At 50.3% G+C, this 20,206-nt stretch overlaps 6 protein-coding genes across 6 annotated transcripts; 3 read left to right on the top strand and 3 right to left on the bottom strand.

The window, feature by feature from the left end:
- Positions 1-88: 88 nt before the first annotated feature.
- LY89DRAFT_699931 (apses-domain-containing protein) lies at positions 89-2,154 on the bottom strand (the record flags this gene model as incomplete). Its single annotated transcript, XM_018217091.1, has 3 exons — positions 89-1,466; positions 1,516-1,648; positions 1,701-2,154. The coding sequence occupies 3 exons, from the start codon at positions 2,152-2,154 to the stop codon at positions 89-91; spliced, it is 1,965 nt and encodes a 654-aa protein (XP_018066282.1).
- A 242-nt stretch (positions 2,155-2,396) lies between these two features.
- Positions 2,397-2,546, top strand: LY89DRAFT_536401 (uncharacterized protein; the record flags this gene model as incomplete). The annotated part of the gene is made up of 1 exon (XM_018208103.1): positions 2,397-2,546. A coding segment is annotated over one exon (150 nt), but the record flags the coding sequence as incomplete, so codon positions are not given.
- Positions 2,547-12,023: 9,477 nt separating this feature from the next.
- Positions 12,024-12,915, top strand: LY89DRAFT_673732 (uncharacterized protein; the record flags this gene model as incomplete). The annotated part of the gene is made up of 2 exons (XM_018213383.1): positions 12,024-12,721; positions 12,771-12,915. 2 exons carry the CDS (start codon positions 12,024-12,026, stop codon positions 12,913-12,915), a joined length of 843 nt encoding a protein of 280 aa, XP_018066280.1.
- A 372-nt stretch (positions 12,916-13,287) lies between these two features.
- On the top strand, positions 13,288-15,840 carry LY89DRAFT_688407 (uncharacterized protein). Its single transcript, XM_018215696.1, has one exon. It carries the CDS (start codon positions 13,376-13,378, stop codon positions 15,593-15,595), a length of 2,220 nt encoding a protein of 739 aa, XP_018066279.1. The 5' UTR covers positions 13,288-13,375; the 3' UTR covers positions 15,596-15,840.
- A 660-nt stretch (positions 15,841-16,500) lies between these two features.
- On the bottom strand, positions 16,501-17,975 carry LY89DRAFT_688406 (quinone oxidoreductase putative). The gene is made up of 3 exons (XM_018215695.1): positions 17,689-17,975; positions 17,283-17,641; positions 16,501-17,224 (listed from the first exon to the last, which is right to left on the bottom strand). The coding sequence occupies exons 1-3, from the start codon at positions 17,711-17,713 to the stop codon at positions 16,604-16,606; spliced, it is 1,005 nt and encodes a 334-aa protein (XP_018066278.1). The 5' UTR covers positions 17,714-17,975; the 3' UTR covers positions 16,501-16,603.
- A 608-nt stretch (positions 17,976-18,583) lies between these two features.
- LY89DRAFT_215509 (putative eukaryotic translation initiation factor 3 subunit I) lies at positions 18,584-20,127 on the bottom strand. Its single transcript, XM_018205902.1, has 5 exons — positions 19,905-20,127; positions 19,827-19,849; positions 19,175-19,772; positions 18,899-19,124; positions 18,584-18,846 (listed from the first exon to the last, which is right to left on the bottom strand). Exons 1-5 carry the CDS (start codon positions 19,929-19,931, stop codon positions 18,704-18,706), a joined length of 1,017 nt encoding a protein of 338 aa, XP_018066277.1. The 5' UTR covers positions 19,932-20,127; the 3' UTR covers positions 18,584-18,703.
- Positions 20,128-20,206: the final 79 nt, after the last annotated feature.

Here is a 20,206-nt window from a genome sequence, read left to right as displayed (position 1 = left end):
CCATGCGATAGATGGCAATGCATCGGGATCCTGGTATGGTCCGAGCCAGTGAGAATGTGCAGAAGTCTGACAAAGGAATAGTGTGAGATTATCGACGTCTTTGCGGGATGACGGTTCGAGGCCGGTTCAGAGGAGCGGCTTCGTAACTTGGAGGTCCAGAGATGGATCCTTCACGGATCGTCTTCCTTCTCTTTAAGTCAACATCTGGGCCTCTGCTCGAAGGTCTTCCGTCATCATCGTCATCCCGTCCCCGCTTGTTGCTTGTCGGCGCACCATTCATCACGGGTTGCTGACTTGCGTAGCCATTTGGGATGGAGTTTCCCATGTCTGACTGTGGTGCATACACGTCCCCATTGCTGCTGCCATTCGCGGTTCCACGCTCACTGCTCATTACATTATACAGATTACTCGACGGTGGTTGGACTCGCGGAGGCGTGTTGTAGCCTTGTTGCTGCGCATAGTATGGCTGTGGCGCAGAAGCGGTTCTGGGGGTGGCTCGACCGGACGCTGGGTGATTGGGAGAACCAGTCATTTCTGGAGACAGGTGGGGATGCTCTCCAGTTATCGAGCCAACTGCTGGTCCGTTGTTGTAGCTGTAGGACCCTCGATTCGCATCGTAGTTTGAAGGATTACCATGAGTGTACTCTGCCTCGTGCTCATGATCCCCCTCGTCCTCGTGGCCATGACTGACCTGACCTTGGCTTTGCTGGTTGTGATGGATCAACCCATTAGCATCTTTTGGCTCATGATGCTCGGCTTCAGATCCTGGTACTCGTGCTGATGGGGGGCCCATTTCGTTCTTGATGTATGAGCTAGGCTGAGAATACCGTGCCATGTTTTGCTGGTCAGGTGTCGATTGTTGATAGACGGGTTGTTGCGTGGGTGGAGCAGAGTACATTTGCCGCGAGGTGTCGTAAGGTTGCGGAGGCTGTTGGTACTGCTGCATGCTTTGGATCGAGGTCCCCGGAGGGGTCGTCGCTGGAGTTGTAGGCATTGAGCGTGCGTTACTTAAACCCGTGTCTATAGACAGGGGATTTGTACCTTGAACACTCCCCATACCACTCTGTGTTCCCCACTGAAAACTTCCGTCTGAGCTGCCCATATTCCCAATCACACTGGATGCGCTGGTTGGAGGAGTAGGGAAAGTGTGTGCTCTGTCAATGCCCGGGCGTGGGACACTTGGATGAGGTGCCAGAGAATGCTGTGGGCCTGGCAAATGTCCGCCTATCGAGCTGCTCATCGAGTGATGGTGGTGTTGATGCAGTGAAGGTAGACCAGGTGCTTGGGTGTTTCGCATCTGGTTCTGCTCCTGTTTTCTGCGTTCTGCAGCGGCCATCACTGCGTTCGTCCGTGTTTGGTTTGTAGGATGATATAAAAGAGCCCCAATGTTATGAACAAATAGGGGATAAAGCAATTCCGTGATCTTCTCCTTATTTGCAAAATCCAGAGCACGTTCGAATGGAATCCTGCCCCATAATTAGCAATGTTTCGAGGTCAACCCCTCTCCTGGCTCACCAAACGCCTTTCAAATGCATAGGCCCGATTTTAACCACATGTCTCATTTTTTCACTCTTCAAAATGCCATCTCGTCGGCCTCGAGTCATTCCAGCAACGTTCAAGAGCTTGGTACCATTGATCATGTGATTGTCTATATTTTGCATGTCAGTACGTTTCAAGTTGAATGAAACATCGGTACGTACCCTCACGTCGTGCAACACAAACCCCCTTCGCCTCGACTTGGAAGCACAAACTACCTTCATCCTCCCACAAGGTCGCAGTCACTCTTGGTTTCATCCCAGGTGGAGCAATTTGTCCAGTGGTGTCAAATCCTTGCTGTGCTCCAAATCCTTGCCCTGGCATACCAGGTTGGGTAGCAGACATTGCTGGCAAAGGTAAAACATTTTGTTGTTGGCCCATTGAACCAGGAACTTGGTGACCCGCTGATTGAGGAGAGGTCAGCCCATTCGCATAGCCATACTGCTGATACGGCGCTGGCGCTGGGTTATACTGCGCAGGGCCTGGCTGCAATAACGGGGGCTGCTGATGTTGCTGAGGATAGTGTCCCATGCCGCCTGATGTGACAGTCTGCGGTGGTGGAGGCTGCCCATTTGACATATGTGAAGCATAATACATATCTTGAGGACCGTGGTTCATGTTGGAGTACGATTCTTGTTGGTTATAAGAATACGCTGGTCCGGACGGAGGAGTGTTGCTGTACGATGTCTGTGATAAGGAGACGGGAAGCCCAGTGTTGGTGGGAAGAGTCGGAGAAGGGGTCTTAGGCCCGTTGGAAGACGACGCAGTCGTGTAAGAAGAATGCGAGCTACCGTTCAAGATGGACGAAGAGCCAAGTGATCCAAGTGAACCAACCCGGGGTGACGAAGTACCAGACGAGTATGCCGGTTGCGGCGGTGGCAAAGGCAGAGAGGGCAACCTATCATTCACATACAGCGGTCTTTGATTTGCGTGATGATTGTAAAATGGCACGTCTGAAGGTCCCCGGATTTGCACCTGTGATATCGACGGGAGATCCAGCTTTTCGGTTGGGATGGTCAAGTCCGAAGCGGACAATGGATGACAGACTCAATCAAGAGCCGCTAGGAATGGACAGAGATGTGAAGGATCTCTGATCGATTGCGCAAGGTGGGTAGGTAGGTAGCTGGCGGAATGGGAAGTGGATTGGGCTGCAGAACTTGGGTCGCTGAAAGTATTATTGCGGCGCGTTTGACGAAACAATATTTTGGCATAAAAGTCCGTGAAATCGTTTTGAGAATGATGATGATCAAGAACTTGCAAATGCTTTACAACGAGCACAAATGATGGGGTCGTTTATTGATCGTGAAGGGCAGAATGATGCATAAGCCGCAGAAAGATTTCGTTAAAACTTCAAGAACTCGAACAGCAGGACGTTTGGCTCGTAGATGTCGTTAACAAGAGACTTGAGAAGAAGCCTATCAATCCAATTGAGATGCGATTGAAGCTCCACGACAGAATCGTTGGAGGTTACGCGAAGCTGCAGGTATGCTTGTGCTTAGTTATCGCTTCGAAAATATCTGATCCGTGCTTCGACATTCGAGGATGCGAAACTTTCGTGGGTGACCGTTGAGCTCGTGAGGAGGGCGACGGCGAGGAGGAGGGGTACCGGAAGAGGTGGAAGAGCTGTACGAGGTATTGGATGAAGGACGAGTGAGGAATTGAAGACGATATGCCACCTCTAATGCAGGTACAATAGTCAGCGCTGCAGCAAATGTGAGGATTCAATGGGCGGAAGGGAGCGCAAGAGAAACAAGAGGAGTGAGACTTTCAGAGCACATACCTTTTCTTCGCAATGCTAGACCTCCTACCAAGGAAAATAGAGAGGTCGGGGGAGAGAGAAAGAAGGAGGAAGGTGGATCTTTCGTAGAGGTCGGCGCGGAAGGAGGAGGAGGAGGAGGGAGAGAGGAGGAGGTTGGTTGTGGTGGTGGTGGTCGGAGTTGAGTAGTCAGTCAGGTCTGGAAAATAGAGTAGGGTAGGGTAGATAGAGAGCGACCAGTGGATGGAGGGCGTGGGATTAGACGAAAGTGCTAGGGATAGGCCAGGATATGGTGGTGGTGGTGGAGGAGGAGGATAGGCGAGACGAGGGTGCGGTGTTGGTGGTTGCGGTTGCGGTTGTGGTTGAGAAATGGAATGGTGAGTGAGTGAGTGATCTGGCGGGCGAGTTTGCTGTTGTTGCACTGGCTCTGGCTCTGGCTGTGTGGACGGCAACGATACGTGCGGTCTGATCGATATGAGAGAGAACAATAGCACGGGACGGTATGTAGGAGGTCTGTCTGTATGTATGTCTGGTCTGGTATGGTCTGGTCTGGTATGGGGGTGGTAGGCGTGGTCTTTGTTCCCTCCCTCTCTTATCCACTTGTCCTCTCTTCTCTCTCTCTCTCTCTGTCCTGTCTCTTCCTTCCTCTCTCTTTCTCCGGCTCGTGTGTTTCTGGTACTGGGGACAGGGTTGTGTTGTTGTATTGTGGGCACAGGGCAGCGCAACAGCGGAGCGTGGGTGGATTTGCGTGAGGGGCCCGGTTAGCTAGCTGGGTTGCTGGACGGAGGAAGAGGCAAGAACGTGAGTGAGTGAGCACCAGGACCGCCAGGACCAGGAGGAGGACGAGGCAGGGCAGGGCAGGATGGAAAGAAGCTCTGGGCCAGCAGCCGTAGCGAGGGGGTCGTCGGAAACAAAGCTGTGTTGTGTGCTGAGGCCGCGGTGTGTCCAGTGCAATCAGAGGCTGTGATAGTGGACCATGGGCCGGCCGTCAATGTTGAATCAGAGAATGCGCAGCCGAGAGGGAGTCGTGTAGGTAGGTAGTGTAAGGCGGCACGCAGGAGTACAATCCAGTCCAGTACGGTCGGTGGTGGTGGTGCTGTACGGTAGGGGAGGGAAGAGTACGGTACGGGAGAAGATTGCGTGAGAAAGAGAAAGGTCACTGTAGATGCTACTGTATGTAAAGAATAGACGAGCACAACAGACCAGATTAGACAGACAGAGCAAACTGTATCTCCAGCTTAAACTCAAGCTCTCGCTGACTTTTTTTTCTCTCCCCCCCTCCGTGCTTGCTGGGATGTGTGATCTGATGTGATGTCTGTTCTGTTCGGTCTGTCTGGTCTGTGTCGAGGACCGACATGTCTCGATGTTTCTGGTCTAGGCTAGCCTAGCGTACTAGGTTGACGGGCAAGGAAAGAGCGAAGAAGGAGGAGGAGGAGGCAGGGACAAGGGCATGGGATGGGATGGGATGGACTGGGTTGGGGCAAGGCAGGGCAGGGGAGAACTGAGCGTGGACTTCTTAGTGGCGGTGGCAGAAAAGACTGTACGGAGGCAAGAGTGGATCGACATGGGTAAGGGCTAGCTCGATCAAGCTGTTCGATCCCAATACCAACCAAATCCAACCAATCTCGCTCCTCCAAATATCCCCGCCCAATCCTAGTCGCCGCTTATCCCAGCCAGAGTCCCACTTCCCACCTCGCCGCGCTAAGTCGCCGCCCCCCTGCCTTCACTAGCTGGAGCGATGTGGTCAACGAAGCGCCAGCACTGGACCCACCACGAAAGGGCACGTAGAAGAGGAGAAAAGAGTGAGAGGAAGAGGAGTGCATCCCAGAGGAGGAAGGTGTCTAAGAGGGAAGAGATTGAGATGGGAGTTGACCGTCGAGAGACGACAAGAATGGATCAATCAGGGTATGAGGATTGGATAGGGAAAGGGAAAGTAGGGAAAGGGAAAGTAGGGAAAGGGAAAGTAGGGAAAGGGAAAGTAGGGGAAGAGAAGATAGGGTCGAAGGGGCGTTTCGTTTCGCTTGCTGAGAAATCCTTGGCCCTACAAAAAAATTCTCGGTGGCTGCAACTGCTGGCAAAGTATAAAGTAGTAGATGATAATGCCTGCTCGTGAATCGTGGCCGCCGCTGGACAAGACGAGACGAGACGAAGAGCCTTGAATTATTGTTGAGGGGAGAGACTTGGACCGTGGACCGCGATCATACCGTACTGTCCGTGAGGCCACTCGGCTGGCTGGTGCTGCTGATGCTTAATCGCATCTGTGTGGTCAGGAGGCTGTCTGTCTTTTGGCACGGGTACCGTCAAAGTTCAGGTACAGTACAGTGCATGCCGCCGGAAGCATCTCTACGATTGCCTTCTCAGTACCGAACATGATCAATGTGTCAAGAATCACGAGAAAAGGCTAATTGATTGCTAGATGGGAGTGATACTCGGTGTCTGTGCCAATGTCCGTGTGCGTATGAGCGAGCGCGAGAGCGTTGGCAAAAGGATGATCTGATCTGGCCCCAGGGACAGAGCTGGACTATGATCTGGGGCTAGGAGTAGGCTCCATGGTCTCGCGTCGAAGTGAGGGAGATCCCGAACCATCATGATTAATGACCTGAATAATGAGTGGCTGAGGAACCCCCCTTCGCCGCCGTGTGTTGTTGTGCTCTGCTGCTGTTGAGGCCTGTGAGCACGAGAGAGCGAGAGTTCGACCTGCAAAAAGTGGAGACTGCGAACGTGGAGTGCGCCGGCCCTTCACTTGAGAGGAAGTGGGAACGGGCACAGCGCTTCCAAACCTTCACTTTAATCCAGACTAAACCTCAACCAGCCCAAACCCGCCGACGGCCGCAGCATCAGAAGCTGGAGCCGCGTTCCGTGTAACTGTACTGTGGCGGCCGTCTGATTAGACTTGTGAATGGCCTCTCTACTTCTGTCTACCTGCTACAAATGAGCGACCCTAATCCGATTCTGGCAGTCAAGTATCCCTGGGTCCTCTATCAAAAAAATAGTCGACTTTCGAGCTAAAGAGGGCTCAAAAGAGCTAATCCACGATAAACTATCTAGACGCTGTTGCGAAGTTGCGAAGCGCCCCTAGGAAGGCTGGAAATAAGACACCCCCCCGCCGCGAGTAAGCTATTACTGTCGTGTCTTGCACTGTTTGAGCCCTGAACCACAAGCACCGCGGTTAGAACGGACATCACGGCAAGTTCTTCACGACGCCTCTTCTCTCGTTCCTGTTTGGGACTGCTTCAGCGTCAACTGCTCTTCCTCCAAACTCCCGAATAATAATAGCAACTGCAGTAAGCACCAAGGTTCGGAGAGCTGGTAACGACTCGCCACGACTGGTCCGTGGGAGGAATGAAAGAGGCGCCGACAATGAGAGGGTTCAGCTAGCGCAGATCTGAGCCAGATTCAGCATGACGCCGATGCTGAGACCATCGTGGGCCCGTCGCTCGTGGTCGGAGTCTGAATCGATGAATAATCACTGTCGAATTCATAGTGTAGCGTGAGGAGTAAATACCGTACCGTGGGCTTCACGGAACACGCGAATTGCACGTCAACAACGGAATGGTAATGTCAGAAAGCGGGCGCTTGTTCCGAGACGCTGCCATGTACTGTACTGTACTGTACTGTACTGCGCTGCACTGCAATGCGGCGCTGTATGATGCGATTGCGAATGTGGCAGCAGCAACATGTGGCGGTTGAGATGGTGCTAATGCAATCCCGCCGCTGATAGCAGATTCTCTGACCCTCGTTCGATTGAAGATTCCTGATCCTGCTGGCAGCCTCCTGCCTTGTCTGGTATTGCTCCCGTATGGTACGGTCCTGTCCTGTACTGCACGGCGTCTTCGCACAAGATGGAAATTTGGGATGCAGTTTCTCTACTTGTTGAGTAGTCCTGCGCCGCCGTTTGGATTTGCGATTAGAACGAGATGCAAAAGCAGGAGATCCCGTCTGCACGCAGCGAGCGCAGGCATGAAGCCTGGAGGGAACGCACAGAGCACAAGCCGGACAATAGGTTGGGTCAGGAATTCTCCGACTGACTTCATCCTGCCGCACTGTGCAGACTTAGCTGAGTCGCCTATGCGGGCTGGACAAAGATTTCGTTGGCATAATTCCAGACTCTGGAGTGCAGCTGCTGCACAGATTAACTTTCTGGCCAGAAGGAGAACCCTTCCACAGGCAAAGGGAGGCAAAAGTGTAGATGATGCGCAGCAGATGATGCAGTCTGGGTTAGATCGGTAAGGCCGCCTGGCAACGGGTGGGCTGGAAGCAGTATGTACGTATGTATGTGTAATGTGAGTAAAGTTGGGGAACTGCTGTCTGTTGGATCGTACTGTATGTACAATCATATCTAGATCTTTAGGAGTGACTGGGGGTGAGAGCCATCTGAGGAGACTCGGGACGCTAAATTTGTGCAGTGCTGTATGTATTCTTAGCTGGCGCGGATGTTCATCTTATCCCACCTCCTTCGACTTTCGGGAGTACAACTTTACCTCTACTTGTTTTCTACAAGGATTCGATTTTGAATGCTAATTGCGGACTTCTCAAAAAAGATCCAGGAAGCTCGGGACTCTTGACATCTTCTCTGTACCGAGTTCAGATAGCGCTGGACAACTCAGCCGAATCGTAAAGCGCGCTTGCCCGCGAGTGTATCAATTTCGAAGGGTATGTTTTGCGAATTCCTATCCCTGGACGTTCGAAGGGGGTAAATTGTGGGAGGACAGGCTTATCCGCACCCCTACAGCAACCTTGCAGGCTTCCAGACTGCAACGACAGGCTTCATGCTTCAGGCTTTGCAGGCGTGCTCAACTCCACACGGCTAGTGGGGGCTGCTCCGCTCATGGACGCAGGGCTCCGTTCACAAAGCATGGCCAGAATATGCCCGCTGCTTGAACGTTGCTGACCTTCAATGTGGTTTGATTCAGACGGTGGGATCCATTGGCGGGTACACAGTATGTGGCGGGCAGAGAAGACGGGAAGAAGTCTTGAGAATTGTGCATAGAACGTACGTGCATGGACTGGAAAACTTTCTCCATCATCCATCCCGAATTGGCCTCAACCAGCCCGCGATCCTTCCCGGGCCGCAGTTGTTTGCTGCTTTGAGGTCAGTACCGATATGTTCAGGCCAGGGTAAGGCTCAGGGTTAGGATGCTCCGTGCAAGTCAGATCGGCATTTCATACACGAACCTTTTGCAACGTCGGGTCCAGCGAGCTTGACCAATCTGAGGAAGTTTTGACGAAATCAGCGCGTCGACTTGTTCTGCTGAGGTAAGATTTCGGATCTATCGAGAGTTGACGACCTTATTCAACCCTCCGAGAGACGTGGGCTTGATTGCTTCGATTTGCGCCTTGTCTTAGGTCCGAATAGCCGTGCTTTTGAGAGCTTGTGACATCCAAAGATTGGCTTCGTCACGCCCTCGATATCGTGGACGAAGAGGACTGGCTGGGGTTGTACAGACCGAAACAAGCCATCTTGCCAGCAATAGAACCAAACAATAAACGCCCCATCTTCATTCGCTTGAACCTAAACTTCTCTCAGATGACTTTTTCCTGATCGTCTTGTCGCACAGCTTTTTCTATCAGTGCTTTGGAGCTTTATGTCACACTATCATCCCTTGTCGGTCCTGCAAGAAATAACCCTCGACGCCATCCGCATGCCACAACGCAAGGAACATAGGAGATAACCTCACACAACATGCCGTTGAAGCCTTCAAGATGACCTTCGGGCGGAACCGCGGTGAGAGTGTCTTGAGCAAACCGACCGCTTGGTTTCCGCTTTTCATTGGCTTCCGCAAAGGTATTTCGAGCCTTGTGTCTCATCTCTCTGAGGTCAAAGACTGGGTCATTAAGTCCTGACAGCCTTTGCAAGAGGCTGCACTATTGAAAGTATACTTGTACTGTAACTCGGGCCATCATTGAGGTTATTTGTCTCCGATGGTGAAAATCGTAAGGTTCAACGTTGTTGATCTCTCCATCAGGATCCCGTGATCCACATGGGTGAAGATCCTGTTAGCATGTCACTGACGCTGCTGCGGCTCGCCGAGACAACATACCGTAGTCCATGGGCCCGGATGCAATATTAAAGGACGAGCTTTGATACTCGGAAGTTCTCGACTCTTCATCCGCTCTCGCAATGAGAATGGCAGCACTCCTATCTGCTCAATCGAGATATGTTAGCCACGATTCACATTGTCTTACTGATGTTCTTTCCATTGGCAATACGTGACCCACGTATTGCTGCAAGCTCACCGCTTCAAGAACCCCTGTCAGTTGCCCTTATCCCATCCTCTTCCCACTCCCGGCAGTGGTCCCTGCAGCTTTCTCAGAGACAGATGGCCCTTGCTGTGCGCCAGAGTCACTTGCATCATGCATTCCTGCACGACGGGAGCCTGCAGGAGAGACATCACCAATCAACGGAACATCCGGCCACAAGGAAAAAACAGGGCCTCTTAGCCTGTTTCAGGCGCTTGACATCGTGAGCGGGAGTTGCCTCAGGCGAGCGGCGTCCCAAAGGATGCTGTCACTCCGCGAGAGCAAAATTGGAAGCGCATCTTCAAATGTTCTGAGAGCCCTCAGACATCGAAACAAAATAAAAGCGAGTCTGGAACAATTACACTCCTTCCTATCATCTTATCAGCACCCCTCACTGCCCGTGCCGATCAGAGTAATCCTCGCGGGCTTTTCAAGGGTATCCCCAATCACCATCAACCACGTCGTCGAGCCACTTTCCTCGTTTTGGCGTCTAGGGTGAGCTTTAGCCTGCTAGCGCTAAGAGTTTATACGCTGCAGTGACCCCACCAGAAGCACAACTAAAGCAGCAATCGATCGCAGCCTCGCAGCTTAGACCAGAAGAGCGAACCATAGTAAGCGGAGTATAGCCATGATATCCGGCGAGGTTGAGTAGGTAAGCACCGCACGAGATCAACGAATAACGGTGGCAGGCAGCGCAGCATATGTTCCCCATAAGGCGATGGGATCGGACGTTGACTCCCAGGCTTTTGTGGCGCAATCACCGAAATCATGTGCCCCATTGGTGAACGCACGACATCTTCGACTCGTCCCGTAGTGAACCACAGACGGGTCGATGGGTTGGACAAATTTCAAGCGTCAGGTCATCTCATCCAGTGCCCTCAGAAAACCGAGTCCATGACCAAGTTGCTGATGACCAGAAAGTTACAGACCACGCGAACTCAATCTCCTCCGTCCAGTATCACGGGCGTTGTCCCAGTTCTCGGAGGTGGATTGTTTCGATGTTGTAGATGGCGTCGACTTCCAGTTAGCGTCGTCTACACCGCCTTTTCCATCTACTTTCCCACTCGAAAGGACGTCCCCCATGTGCTGATTTCCGATTTGCAACCTTTCCTTAACCCAGCTCTAAAGTAAGCTAATTGCATGGAATAAACTCTCTCTTGTCTGCTATGAGTGAATGTTACTCATTCATCGAGTGTCCAATTCGGATCATGGTCCTTCAAGTTCATCAGGATTGGAAACCTGGTCGACAAGGGATGTGGAGCTAGGAAGTGAATGCAGGGAAGGGAGTCTTCGAAATTCGGAGGATCTCTAAAGCGTCCGACACAGACATCTTGAAGTCTTCCTCAAAGCCAGTGTTACCACCCTCTTCAAGGTCAGTTCGGCGTATAGCCTCAAGCATCGCCCTTCCCCATACTGCAGGGCACAGAAGAGAAGGTGCTCGATTCCGATCCCCTTAAGTTTTCCGCTGAGAGTGGGGTTCCTGATGGGCAGCAGAACGGATACTCCCGTATTCGGAGGGCAACTTTGACCAGTCCTCATTCTCGTGATCGTCACATGGGCTCACTCAAACTCTAGACCCCTCGCCAAATAGTGTAACCCTCGTGTCCCAGAATCAACTGAGATTTATATTGCTCTGCATGAGTGGCGACAATTGTTCGCCATTGTCTGTACAACAAGCATAGAGGCTCAATTCGAGAGGCTGGATTTCAGATGTGATTGTTTCCTGCTCATGGATGGCTCGGGACGTTGAGTGGGTGAGACGAAGGCTGCGTGCGCCACGTTGCAGCAAATAGACCGGCCTGGCTGGTGAATTGCATCAGCTCTTCACGCACGACATACGTGCATTAAGACTGCCTCGACAGAAGATCTTACAACGTGCCGAAGCGAGGCGGCGAAGCGGCGAGGCGGTTTCGTGCATGTAATTACACTCATTGTTCTTTGCAATGATCGTCGTTCCAAGTAGATTTGTACCCAGCATCCGGAGCTTTTCTGCTGCTGTGAGCTGAAGGAAGCGGCGGCTATATGAATCGGATGATGTCGTGAGAAACGTAAAAGTCTGGGTGGCAGGACGAAAGAAAGCCTAGCCAGAGCGATCCTTTGTGTAGGAGGAGCAGCCCCCATCTCAAATTTAGGCTATTCATCATATTTGTGTGTGGGTGGATGGAGGATGACCAAGTCTGAGCGGATGTTGTGACACCATCCTCAAAGAAAGAGAAATGGTAGATTCGCGGAGCTGAGGAAGAGAACTCCCAAGTTTGAAATGAAGCCTTGTCACGTGAAAGCGTGTCCATTGCGTAATTGCATTGATTTAGCGTTGCCCTGTCACTAGGGAATATGTCGCACTCAACAAGTGTGGTCGATTCGACACTTGGATCTCCTCATTAAAGAATAAGATTGAGACAAGAAACAAACCGAATGTCTTGTGCTTTTATCAATCTCGACGGCTACCAAAGGGAACTGTTCAGTTAGGACGCTCTATCAAGGAGGCAAAATGCCCACGCAAGACCCCACCATTCCTCCAGCTGCAAAGCCTACTAAAACGCACTTTGATGCTTGGAATTCCTCTTCAACCGGTCATCAAAGAGCTGAGAACCGCCTTGGAGGTTCGACAGGATGGAGACTCTCTCGAACAACGAAACTAGGGTATCAATTCAAATCGCAAGGGACTGGTGGCAAAAGGATATTAGATAAAGTTGGCGCAGGCTCCGAAGACTGGGACGATAAAGCAAAAGCATTGATACCTAAACATGTCAGAGAAAGGGCAAAAGTGAGCGTCGAAGATATGGTAGCTGGAAAGAGCGCAATGTCCGGATCACAATCGACAATCTCAGAGTCGAGAAGGCTGCCTTTGACCGAAGAGGAAAAGGTGATGGCGCAGAGGAGACTGGAAGACGAGGAAAGAGAACGCGAGAAAGCCAGTACATCCAAAGGAATGTTCGACGGGCTTGCGGTATATATAAACGGCAGTACTTATCCGTTGATATCAGATCATCGTCTGAAGCAACTTCTTGCGGAAAACGGTGCCAGACTGTCTATCAGTTTGGGGAGACGTCAAGTTACTCATGTCATTCTGGGTAAACCATCAGCAGGCCAAGGAGTTGGAGCTGGAGGAGGTCTGGCTGGAGGAAAACTCGAGAAAGAGATTCGAAGGGTCGGTGGTTGCGGTGTAAGATACGTTGGGGCTGAATGGTAAGTTGTCTTCTCTCTGCTCGGACAATGATACTAATTCTTATCTTAGGGTGCTCGAAAGTATCAAGGCCGGCAAAAGGCTTCCTGAAACACAATTTTCGAACCTTAAGGTGGCTGCCAAAGGACAACAGAGTGTCTATGGCATGTTTAAAAAATCAAACAGTACAGCTTCTTCAGAAGCTGGATTCCCTTAAGCAGATCACGATACATGGTCGAGTTTTGTCATGAGCTTCGGTGTCTCATTGCCACGTTTTTCGTTCTGTCAAATACTGCATGAATTGGGGTTCAGCCTGACGGATGGCTGCTGGTTTGGGGGTCTGGTCTGGGACATTGGTGCATTGGGAGCGTGGAGCATGGCTAGGTGCATTGCATATGATTTAACGCAGCGTTGTCATTCTAGAAAGGTCTCAGAGACATCTTAATTGAAAAGGAACTCGTTTCCTGTCATGCACAGTCCAAATCCGAGAATTGTTTTGATATTGCCTATTTTGATAATCCTTGTCTTTTTAGCGCGAACAAATGTAAACATCCTCGACCTCAGAAGTCAATAGTACTTCCACCACCGACCACAGTCACCAACCTTTCAAAGAACACACAACTGTCGCATAAACTATGATAAGAGGGGTTTGGGATCAGGTATCTTCAACAATCGGAATGGGTTCCCCTCTATCAGAAACAGGACCAGCAATGCTCAATTCCGCGACTCCCACGAAAACCATCCACAACGAGTACGAAGTCACCATGCAGTCTTCGACGACGGACTCCGATAGCGATGGACCACCTAGCTCCCCTTTTGTCGCCAACGTCTCAGATGTCGTTGCAGATTGCGAAAACATCTCTCCAAGCAAGCTTTCACGTCTTGCATCGAAGAGTCCTATCGATCGCGAGCAAACGTCCCCATTGAAAATGCTGAAGAGCCGCGCTTCACCAAGTTCGAAGTCCCAATCGCCATCGTCCCGGAAAGATTCGAAACCTTTGCGAAGCCCACGCAAGATGTCATCCCCAGAAAAAAGATTTCCTGTGAAGCCCTCTTCACCTGTCAAGCAAGCCTCGCCAGAGAAGAAGCCAGCCGTTACGGAGCGGACTATGACAATCGAAGATGTTCTGCGCGATAATGAAGGCCTTACCAAAGCTATTGAGATTTTGGAAGACGAGGACAGCGAGATAGACCACACTTCGGACGATACTTTGACGAGTATGGGTGGTGTTCCCAGACACCAGGAACACTATAACGAGGAACAAAACATGGATGATACGATGGTTAGCACTTTCAGCACCTTCTCTGCTGTGCCGGACATGACCATGTTTGCCAAAATTGGACACAGCCCGACGAAACATGCTGTAATGGGATCCACTCCACGACGAACTCAGATCAATACTCCCGCAACTCTCAGACGACCCATGCAAGACCGATCCCCTTCACCGACTCCCCGAGGGCATAGGTATGGCAAGAGTAGAGATGAAGGGAACACCACGAACTTGATTCTAGATTTCACAGACCAGTTCAATGGATTCGCTGGACGAGCTCAATATTCTCCCAGGAGACAATCACCTCTGAAGAGCACAACCATGCCAGACATGTCGTTCGCAACGACACCCACAGTCAATAGGCACAACATCTCCAACTTACTTGACTTCGATATTCCTCCCGCCCCAACACCAAGAAGTATGCCATCCATCACACCAAGAGAGCTTGAAAGCTTGAAATCTGCTTTCCTGTCGGAAATTAGTAGCCTCAAAGCTTCACTAAGCGGCAAGGAAGCCGAAGTACAATCTCTCAAGACTGCCGTTGGAGATGCAGAAAAGCGCGTTGGCGAAAGTCTAGAGCAGGTCCGAGAAGAACGCAGCTTGAAGGAGCAATTGGCAGCTGATAAGGAGGACTGGGAGAAACGGAGTCGTGAGATGGAAGCTGTGCTTAGAAATGTGAAAGAAGAGATCGTTCATGGTGAAAGAGAAAGGAATGAACTTGAAGGAAGATTAGAAGAAAGTGAGAGAAGACGGGATGCAGCGGAGATGATGGCTCAAGAGGCTGAAAGCAAAATGGCTGCAATGAGAGCAGGAAAGTCGTCGCCGACTTCAGAGACCAGCGAGACGAAATCCGGAGACTGCGAGTGTGGCGGTAGAGCTGTTGAGCTTGCTGTCGAGAAAGTCTCCAGAGAGCTTCATACTCTCTACAAAGATAAACATGAGACGAAAGTCTCTGCTCTGAAGAAGAGTTATGAGAAGCGTTGGGAGAAGAAGGTCAAGGAACTGGAGAACAAAATTGAAGATCTGACGAAAGAGAATGAGGATATCAAGCTCGGACGAGATACAACAATGACAAAAGTCGAGCCAAAGAATCCTCTGGAAGTGACAGAGGACCTCGAGAAGCAAGCCGCCAGAGATGCCAAGACGAAAGAGATGGAGGCCGAACTGGAGGGTCTCTCACAAGTCGTCAGAAGCGTGAAGCACGACAATTCCGAGCTCCGGAAGATGTTGGACGAAGAAAGAGTTGAGAAGGGCAAATTGGTCGCTGCCTTGGACGAGATGATCCCTTTGGTTGCCGCTTGTGACGAGATGCTCTCCAATCAGATGGAAAACTCAGCACCGTTTCAATCAGCACAGAGCATCCCTCAAGCTCCAAGTCATTCGAACGTCGAGAATCTTCGTGGCAGCATCTCGCGAGCCTCTGGTCTTAGAGCGCCGGGCAGCGGGGCTCAGGGTGAAAGCCGCATTGGTAGAGGAGGGTTTGGTGTCCCGGCAGGAAATGGCCCTGAGAGGACTAGGAGTGGTAGTGCTCAAGGTATGAGACCGGGGAGTGGGCTGGGGTACAGAAGCGGGATAATGGCTTCTATTGAGAAGATGGGCAATCAGAAAGGAAGAGGGGGCGAGTGAATGTTCTGATGGCTCGGGCAGAAATTGTGCTTTGATGGTGGAGGTTTTGGTGTCTTGATTTTGTTCTGAAGGCGTCGTTTGGGTGACTCTGTTATGATCAACTTGTCAATAAAGTTTTTATGCCCTTGAGTTTACGGTGAAAGTCCGAAACTTTTTGAGAACCAGTGGGATCGAATTGTATGGATTGTGTCAATGTTCCTTGTGCCTTGCAACCATTTCCTTGAAACTGACCACTGAAATGTCTGGGGACATTAGGAGATTGGGCTACGAGTCGGACACTCAGACGTATACAATATTTATACTTCTTCCGAACTTTCAGTGTGTACATGTCCGAAGATCAGTTAGGGTCTTTGGCGTCTGCCTTGTGCTCTTTGTTCGAATCTTTGCTGACGACGCTCTGTGTCTTGTCTAGCCAGTCGACCCTCTTCCTCTTCCTCTTCTCGCAAATCCATTGTTTGGACTTGATTTGCTGAACGCTCTTTGACGTTGTGCGGTTTGGGAAAGGGAAAGTCGGTCTTAAATAGACTTGAGTGGTTTCAAGAAGCACTTCTTCGGTGGTTGGTTCGAGGATTCGGGTCCAAGCTGTCTCTTGTGTCGGAGGAGGGCTGGAAGGAAGAGCTTTGTGATGGCCCGGCTGCAGGATCTCAACATTTTTGGAGGCAGAATGTCCCAAAGTGGCATAATGATTTGCCTCCTCCTTTGAAAGGTGTCGACTGCGTTTTAAGGCAAAGTTCAAATAACTACAATGCCTCTTCTGGGTAGATGTACGGCTTTTGTGCGATCTGAGCTTCAGCGAACTTTGCTAGTAGTCGGGCAGGCAGTGTTACTGAGCGCATTAGTACTTAGGATGAAGGTTAGACAATCAACTGTAGTTGAAATATTCAACGGCAATAGGACATTTGTATACCAAGCATTGTATCATGTATGTGCTTTAGTCTACCAAGAGTCCACACAAATGTACTATGAAAGCTATTTTCATTCCAGATCAAACCACCTCATCTTCCCACCTCAATAAATAGTACAAATAATCTTCCCCTTAGTAGTATTCTTCTCCATCAACTTATGAGCCTCCACCACCTCCTCCCACGGCAACACCTTATCCACAAAAATCTTAAACGTCCCATCCTCAAACTGAGGCAAGTATTCCTCAAGCTTATCCCTCAACCGACCCTGATACTCGGCATCCCGACTCCTCAAACTACTTCCCTCAATCCTCAACCTCTTCCTCACGAAACTCCCAATATCCACATTCGACACCTTCGTCCCGCTCAAGGCCCCCAAATTCACAATCCTCCCATCCACGGCTGCCACATCCAGATTCCCTTGGAAATAACTCGCGCCCACGAAATCAATCACGACATCAACTCCGTTGCCTCCTGTGGCCTTCAAAATCTCCTTTGACCAATCTTGCGTTTTGTAGTTAAAGCCAGCTGTAGCACCGAGTTCCTGGACGCAGAAATCGATCTTGTCTTGTGAGCCGGCCGTAACGTATATCGCGCTCGCTCCCCCGACTTTAGAGAGCTGGATCCCGGCGATGGAGACGGAAGATGCGCCGGCGTGCCAGAGGATCGATTTTCCCTTGGCAAATTCGCCGACCAGGTACATGGCTTGGGTGGCTGTTATCCATGTCTAAATTTGCCACATCAGCGAGGACTTACACAAATGGAGAAGAGAGCATAGGACGTACTTCTGGCACTCCCGCGGCTTCTTTCCAAGATAAGTGAGAAGGTTTATGTAACAACATATGTGTATTAGCAGCAATGTACTCAGCGTACGCTCCGCCGTATGCTAAGCCAAATACTTCATCACCAGCTTTGAAGCCGTCTTTACAACCTTCTCCTAGGGTTTCAATGTGGCCGCTGAACTCAACGCCCAGGATGGGTCCTGCTTGCGGAGGGACGGGGTAGTGGCCTTCGCGTTGGAGGAGGTCCATGCGGTTTAGTCCGAAAGCTTTGATTTTGACAATTGCTTCGCCAGAGGAGGGGGTGGGTTTGGGGATTGTGTTTATGTAAAGGGAATCGGCTGGGCCGGTGCCGTTTTTAATGTCTAGTGGTGTTAGAGAGTGGGATTGAGGGGATTGTTGGTGTTTGTACCGACTGCACGCATTTTTTCAGCCATGATTGCTGGTTGAAGGAGGGAGATTGAGATTGCGGTAGAGAGGATTTGGTTGAAGAAGAAGGTCGGACAATGGAACTTAAATACTTGAGATACAGTAGCGGGGCAGCAAGTAGAGCTGCTACGGAAACTACGGAAAGAAGGCTCGAAGAAAGTAAACTCCTGCCGGATTTGGGAAGTCTCAGTAGTAAAAAAAAAAGTCAATTGGATTCAAGGAGTATGGAATGATTTGAAATTGGCTCTCGTGTCACGCTCAGTTTCAAAGAAGATTCTTCTGAAAATGTCGAGCTCGAGGAGGGGCATTTTAATGACATCAGCGGGGAAATCGGCCGCTCGCTTACAAAGGAATATTGATTTTCAGGGGCAAGCAGAACGGGAACGGGAGCTCGTCGCCGTTGAGGTGACAGATTTCTTGTATATCTCGTTTTATGGTGGAGAAGGATGTAGTCAGACTGTTTGGATACTAATCACATTGATACTCTTACTTTGCTGATGCGTTCCTAGGTAAGCAAGAAATGACACAGCAAGAAGTTACAGTCCACGTGGATCATCTCCATCGAGACAAGCAAAAACTCAGACCTAACCACCGAAGTGGGTAGGTCATAGAAAACTTGCTCGGTTGCAGTTTTTAAAGTGGCGATTCGTTCGTTCGTATGCGGGCCAGGCGATTTTATCCCTATTCCTTCTCTTAGCATCACAATTGTCCTGAAATGGCTACCTAACCACTATGCCATGTGAGCTTATAGCATGAAAGTGGTTGTTTAAGGTTATAAGATGGGTAGGCGTTGATAGGTACTTGGGTGAGGGACGAGGGCTAGGCGAAGAGAGAGCCGATGTGTGTTTAGCATAGTCCCACAAGCAATCGTACAAGAAAACTTTCTTGGTTGAAGACATGTTGCATTGATCTAGATCAGGGCTGATTTATTGCCAAAGCCACCAGCCTTTTCCGATAATCCGCAACGCCCGCAAATGCACCTGCAAAAAGACAACCCTCTACATTTGTCCTTGGGCTTTAGCCTGTCTCTCAACCTCGTATGTAAAATCAAAGTAAGCCTTGTCAAACTGGTGTACTCGAACATATCCATCCTCTCCTCCACTGGCATAGCCCTTTCCAGTTGGGTCTACAGCAACGGTGTCTAAAAGCAAATATTAGTTGGATCCTTTAGCATATTTCGTGGAAGCACTCACTCAGAGGACCAAAGTGACCTCTAACTCTACCAATCTCCTCCTCAAAGATCTTGTGGTAGAATCTGGCTTCGAACTTTCCTTGTCGAGTGCTGGTAGTTGTCACATCCATAGCCGCTTGCCCACCACCAAGAATCACAAAGTCCTTCTTTGGAGTGATGGAGGCGCTGTTCAAGGGGGTATCGGCAACGTATGTCTTCATGACTTCGAGGTCCCGAGCATTTACCAGCTGTAAATCGTTAGCCAACAGATCCTTACAGTATCCTATGCAGAACTTACCTTCGCAGTCTTGTCCTTTCCAGCCGTGATGAAGTATGTACGGTCAGAAGACCACTGCAAATCTGTGATGACAGTATCGACCTCATGTACCTGAGTATTATCAAGTTGTTCTCCAGTCTTCGCGTCGTACTGCGATATTGTACCGTCCTCATGGCCTGCAATGATGTATTTTGACATGTAGCTCCATCCAGCGACAGTAGCTTTGGCATCCTCACAAGTAATCGTCATGGCCTTCTCATCGGATTGCTCTGCCTCTACATCCAAGTTGATGTCCAGAACAACAATCGTGCCCAAGAAACCCATTCGCTTTTCGGTGACAGCCAACAGTTGTGTTCCATCCTCGTTGAACTCGACTCTCTTCACGGCGGTATTGAAATCCCAAACCTTCAAGCATTTTCCAGATCTGATATCCCATAACCGGACAGTGTTATCTGCAGCGCCGCTCGCGATTATCGTGCTGGTAGGATCGACGTCGACCGTCCAGAGCGCACCTTGGTGGCCATGGTATGTGCCGAGTCGTTCTCCGTTGTGTGCGAACCATGCGCAGATGTGTTGATCTTTCGCAGTCGAGAAGATAATATCGCCATCTCTATTGTATCTACATGGCAGTTAGTACAGAGTATTTGTGCTGCATCATGTCGAGCATGCGTACTTGATTTGGGTCAGAGCCCGCTCCTGTGGTGGGGTAGTCAGAAATCTGCTTGCTCTGAGTCTGGGGAGAGTTCCTCACATGTCCTTGGAGTAAAGTTGGTCTCATCGTGACGTCTCAAAATTCCTTGAAATTATGAGATCGTTTTAATGCAAGAGAGAGGGGTTGTGGTGGCTTTATATCAAAAGTTCGCCTTGCCTTGTCTCTGATCTCAAAATTCCGTGGTGCGCAGCGATGTCGCGGGCAGCCAATCAGAGTGCTTGCCTATTTTCCTGGGATGCCGTCACGCTAGAAAAATGACTGTAATAGAGCATATACTATGGGCCCCAGCACTGCGAATTTGACTCATAGGACAATTCCTCTCTTTAACGGCCATACAGCAT

Source organism: Mollisia scopiformis, assembly GCF_001500285.1.
Source record: "Mollisia scopiformis unplaced genomic scaffold LY89scaffold_22, whole genome shotgun sequence".
Lineage (NCBI taxonomy): Eukaryota > Fungi > Ascomycota > Leotiomycetes > Helotiales > Mollisiaceae > Mollisia > Mollisia scopiformis.
Note: the sequence above shows the minus strand (reverse complement) of the source record. Positions and strands in the feature narration are given on the sequence as shown.

Bases quoted from the DNA above. Each gene is read 5' to 3' on its own strand.
- LY89DRAFT_688406 (XM_018215695.1), bottom strand. From the start codon at position 17,713: ATGGCTGAAAAAATGCGTGCAGTCG. The intron at 17,642-17,688 runs GTACAAACACCA...TAACACCACTAG, and splicing joins TGAAAAAATGCGTGCAGTCG to ACATTAAAAACGGCACCGGC. The intron at 17,225-17,282 runs GTACGTCCTATG...TGGCAAATTTAG, and splicing joins AAGCCGCGGGAGTGCCAGAA to ACATGGATAACAGCCACCCA.
- LY89DRAFT_215509 (XM_018205902.1), bottom strand. From the start codon at position 19,931: ATGAGACCAACTTTACTCCAAGGACAT. The intron at 19,125-19,174 runs GTAAGTTCTGCA...AACGATTTACAG, and splicing joins GAAAGGACAAGACTGCGAAG to CTGGTAAATGCTCGGGACCT. The intron at 18,847-18,898 runs GTGAGTGCTTCC...ATTTGCTTTTAG, and splicing joins AGGTCACTTTGGTCCTCTGA to ACACCGTTGCTGTAGACCCA.
- LY89DRAFT_688407 (XM_018215696.1), top strand. From the start codon at position 13,376: ATGGGTTCCCCTCTATCAGAAACAGGACCAGCAATGCTCAATTCCGCG.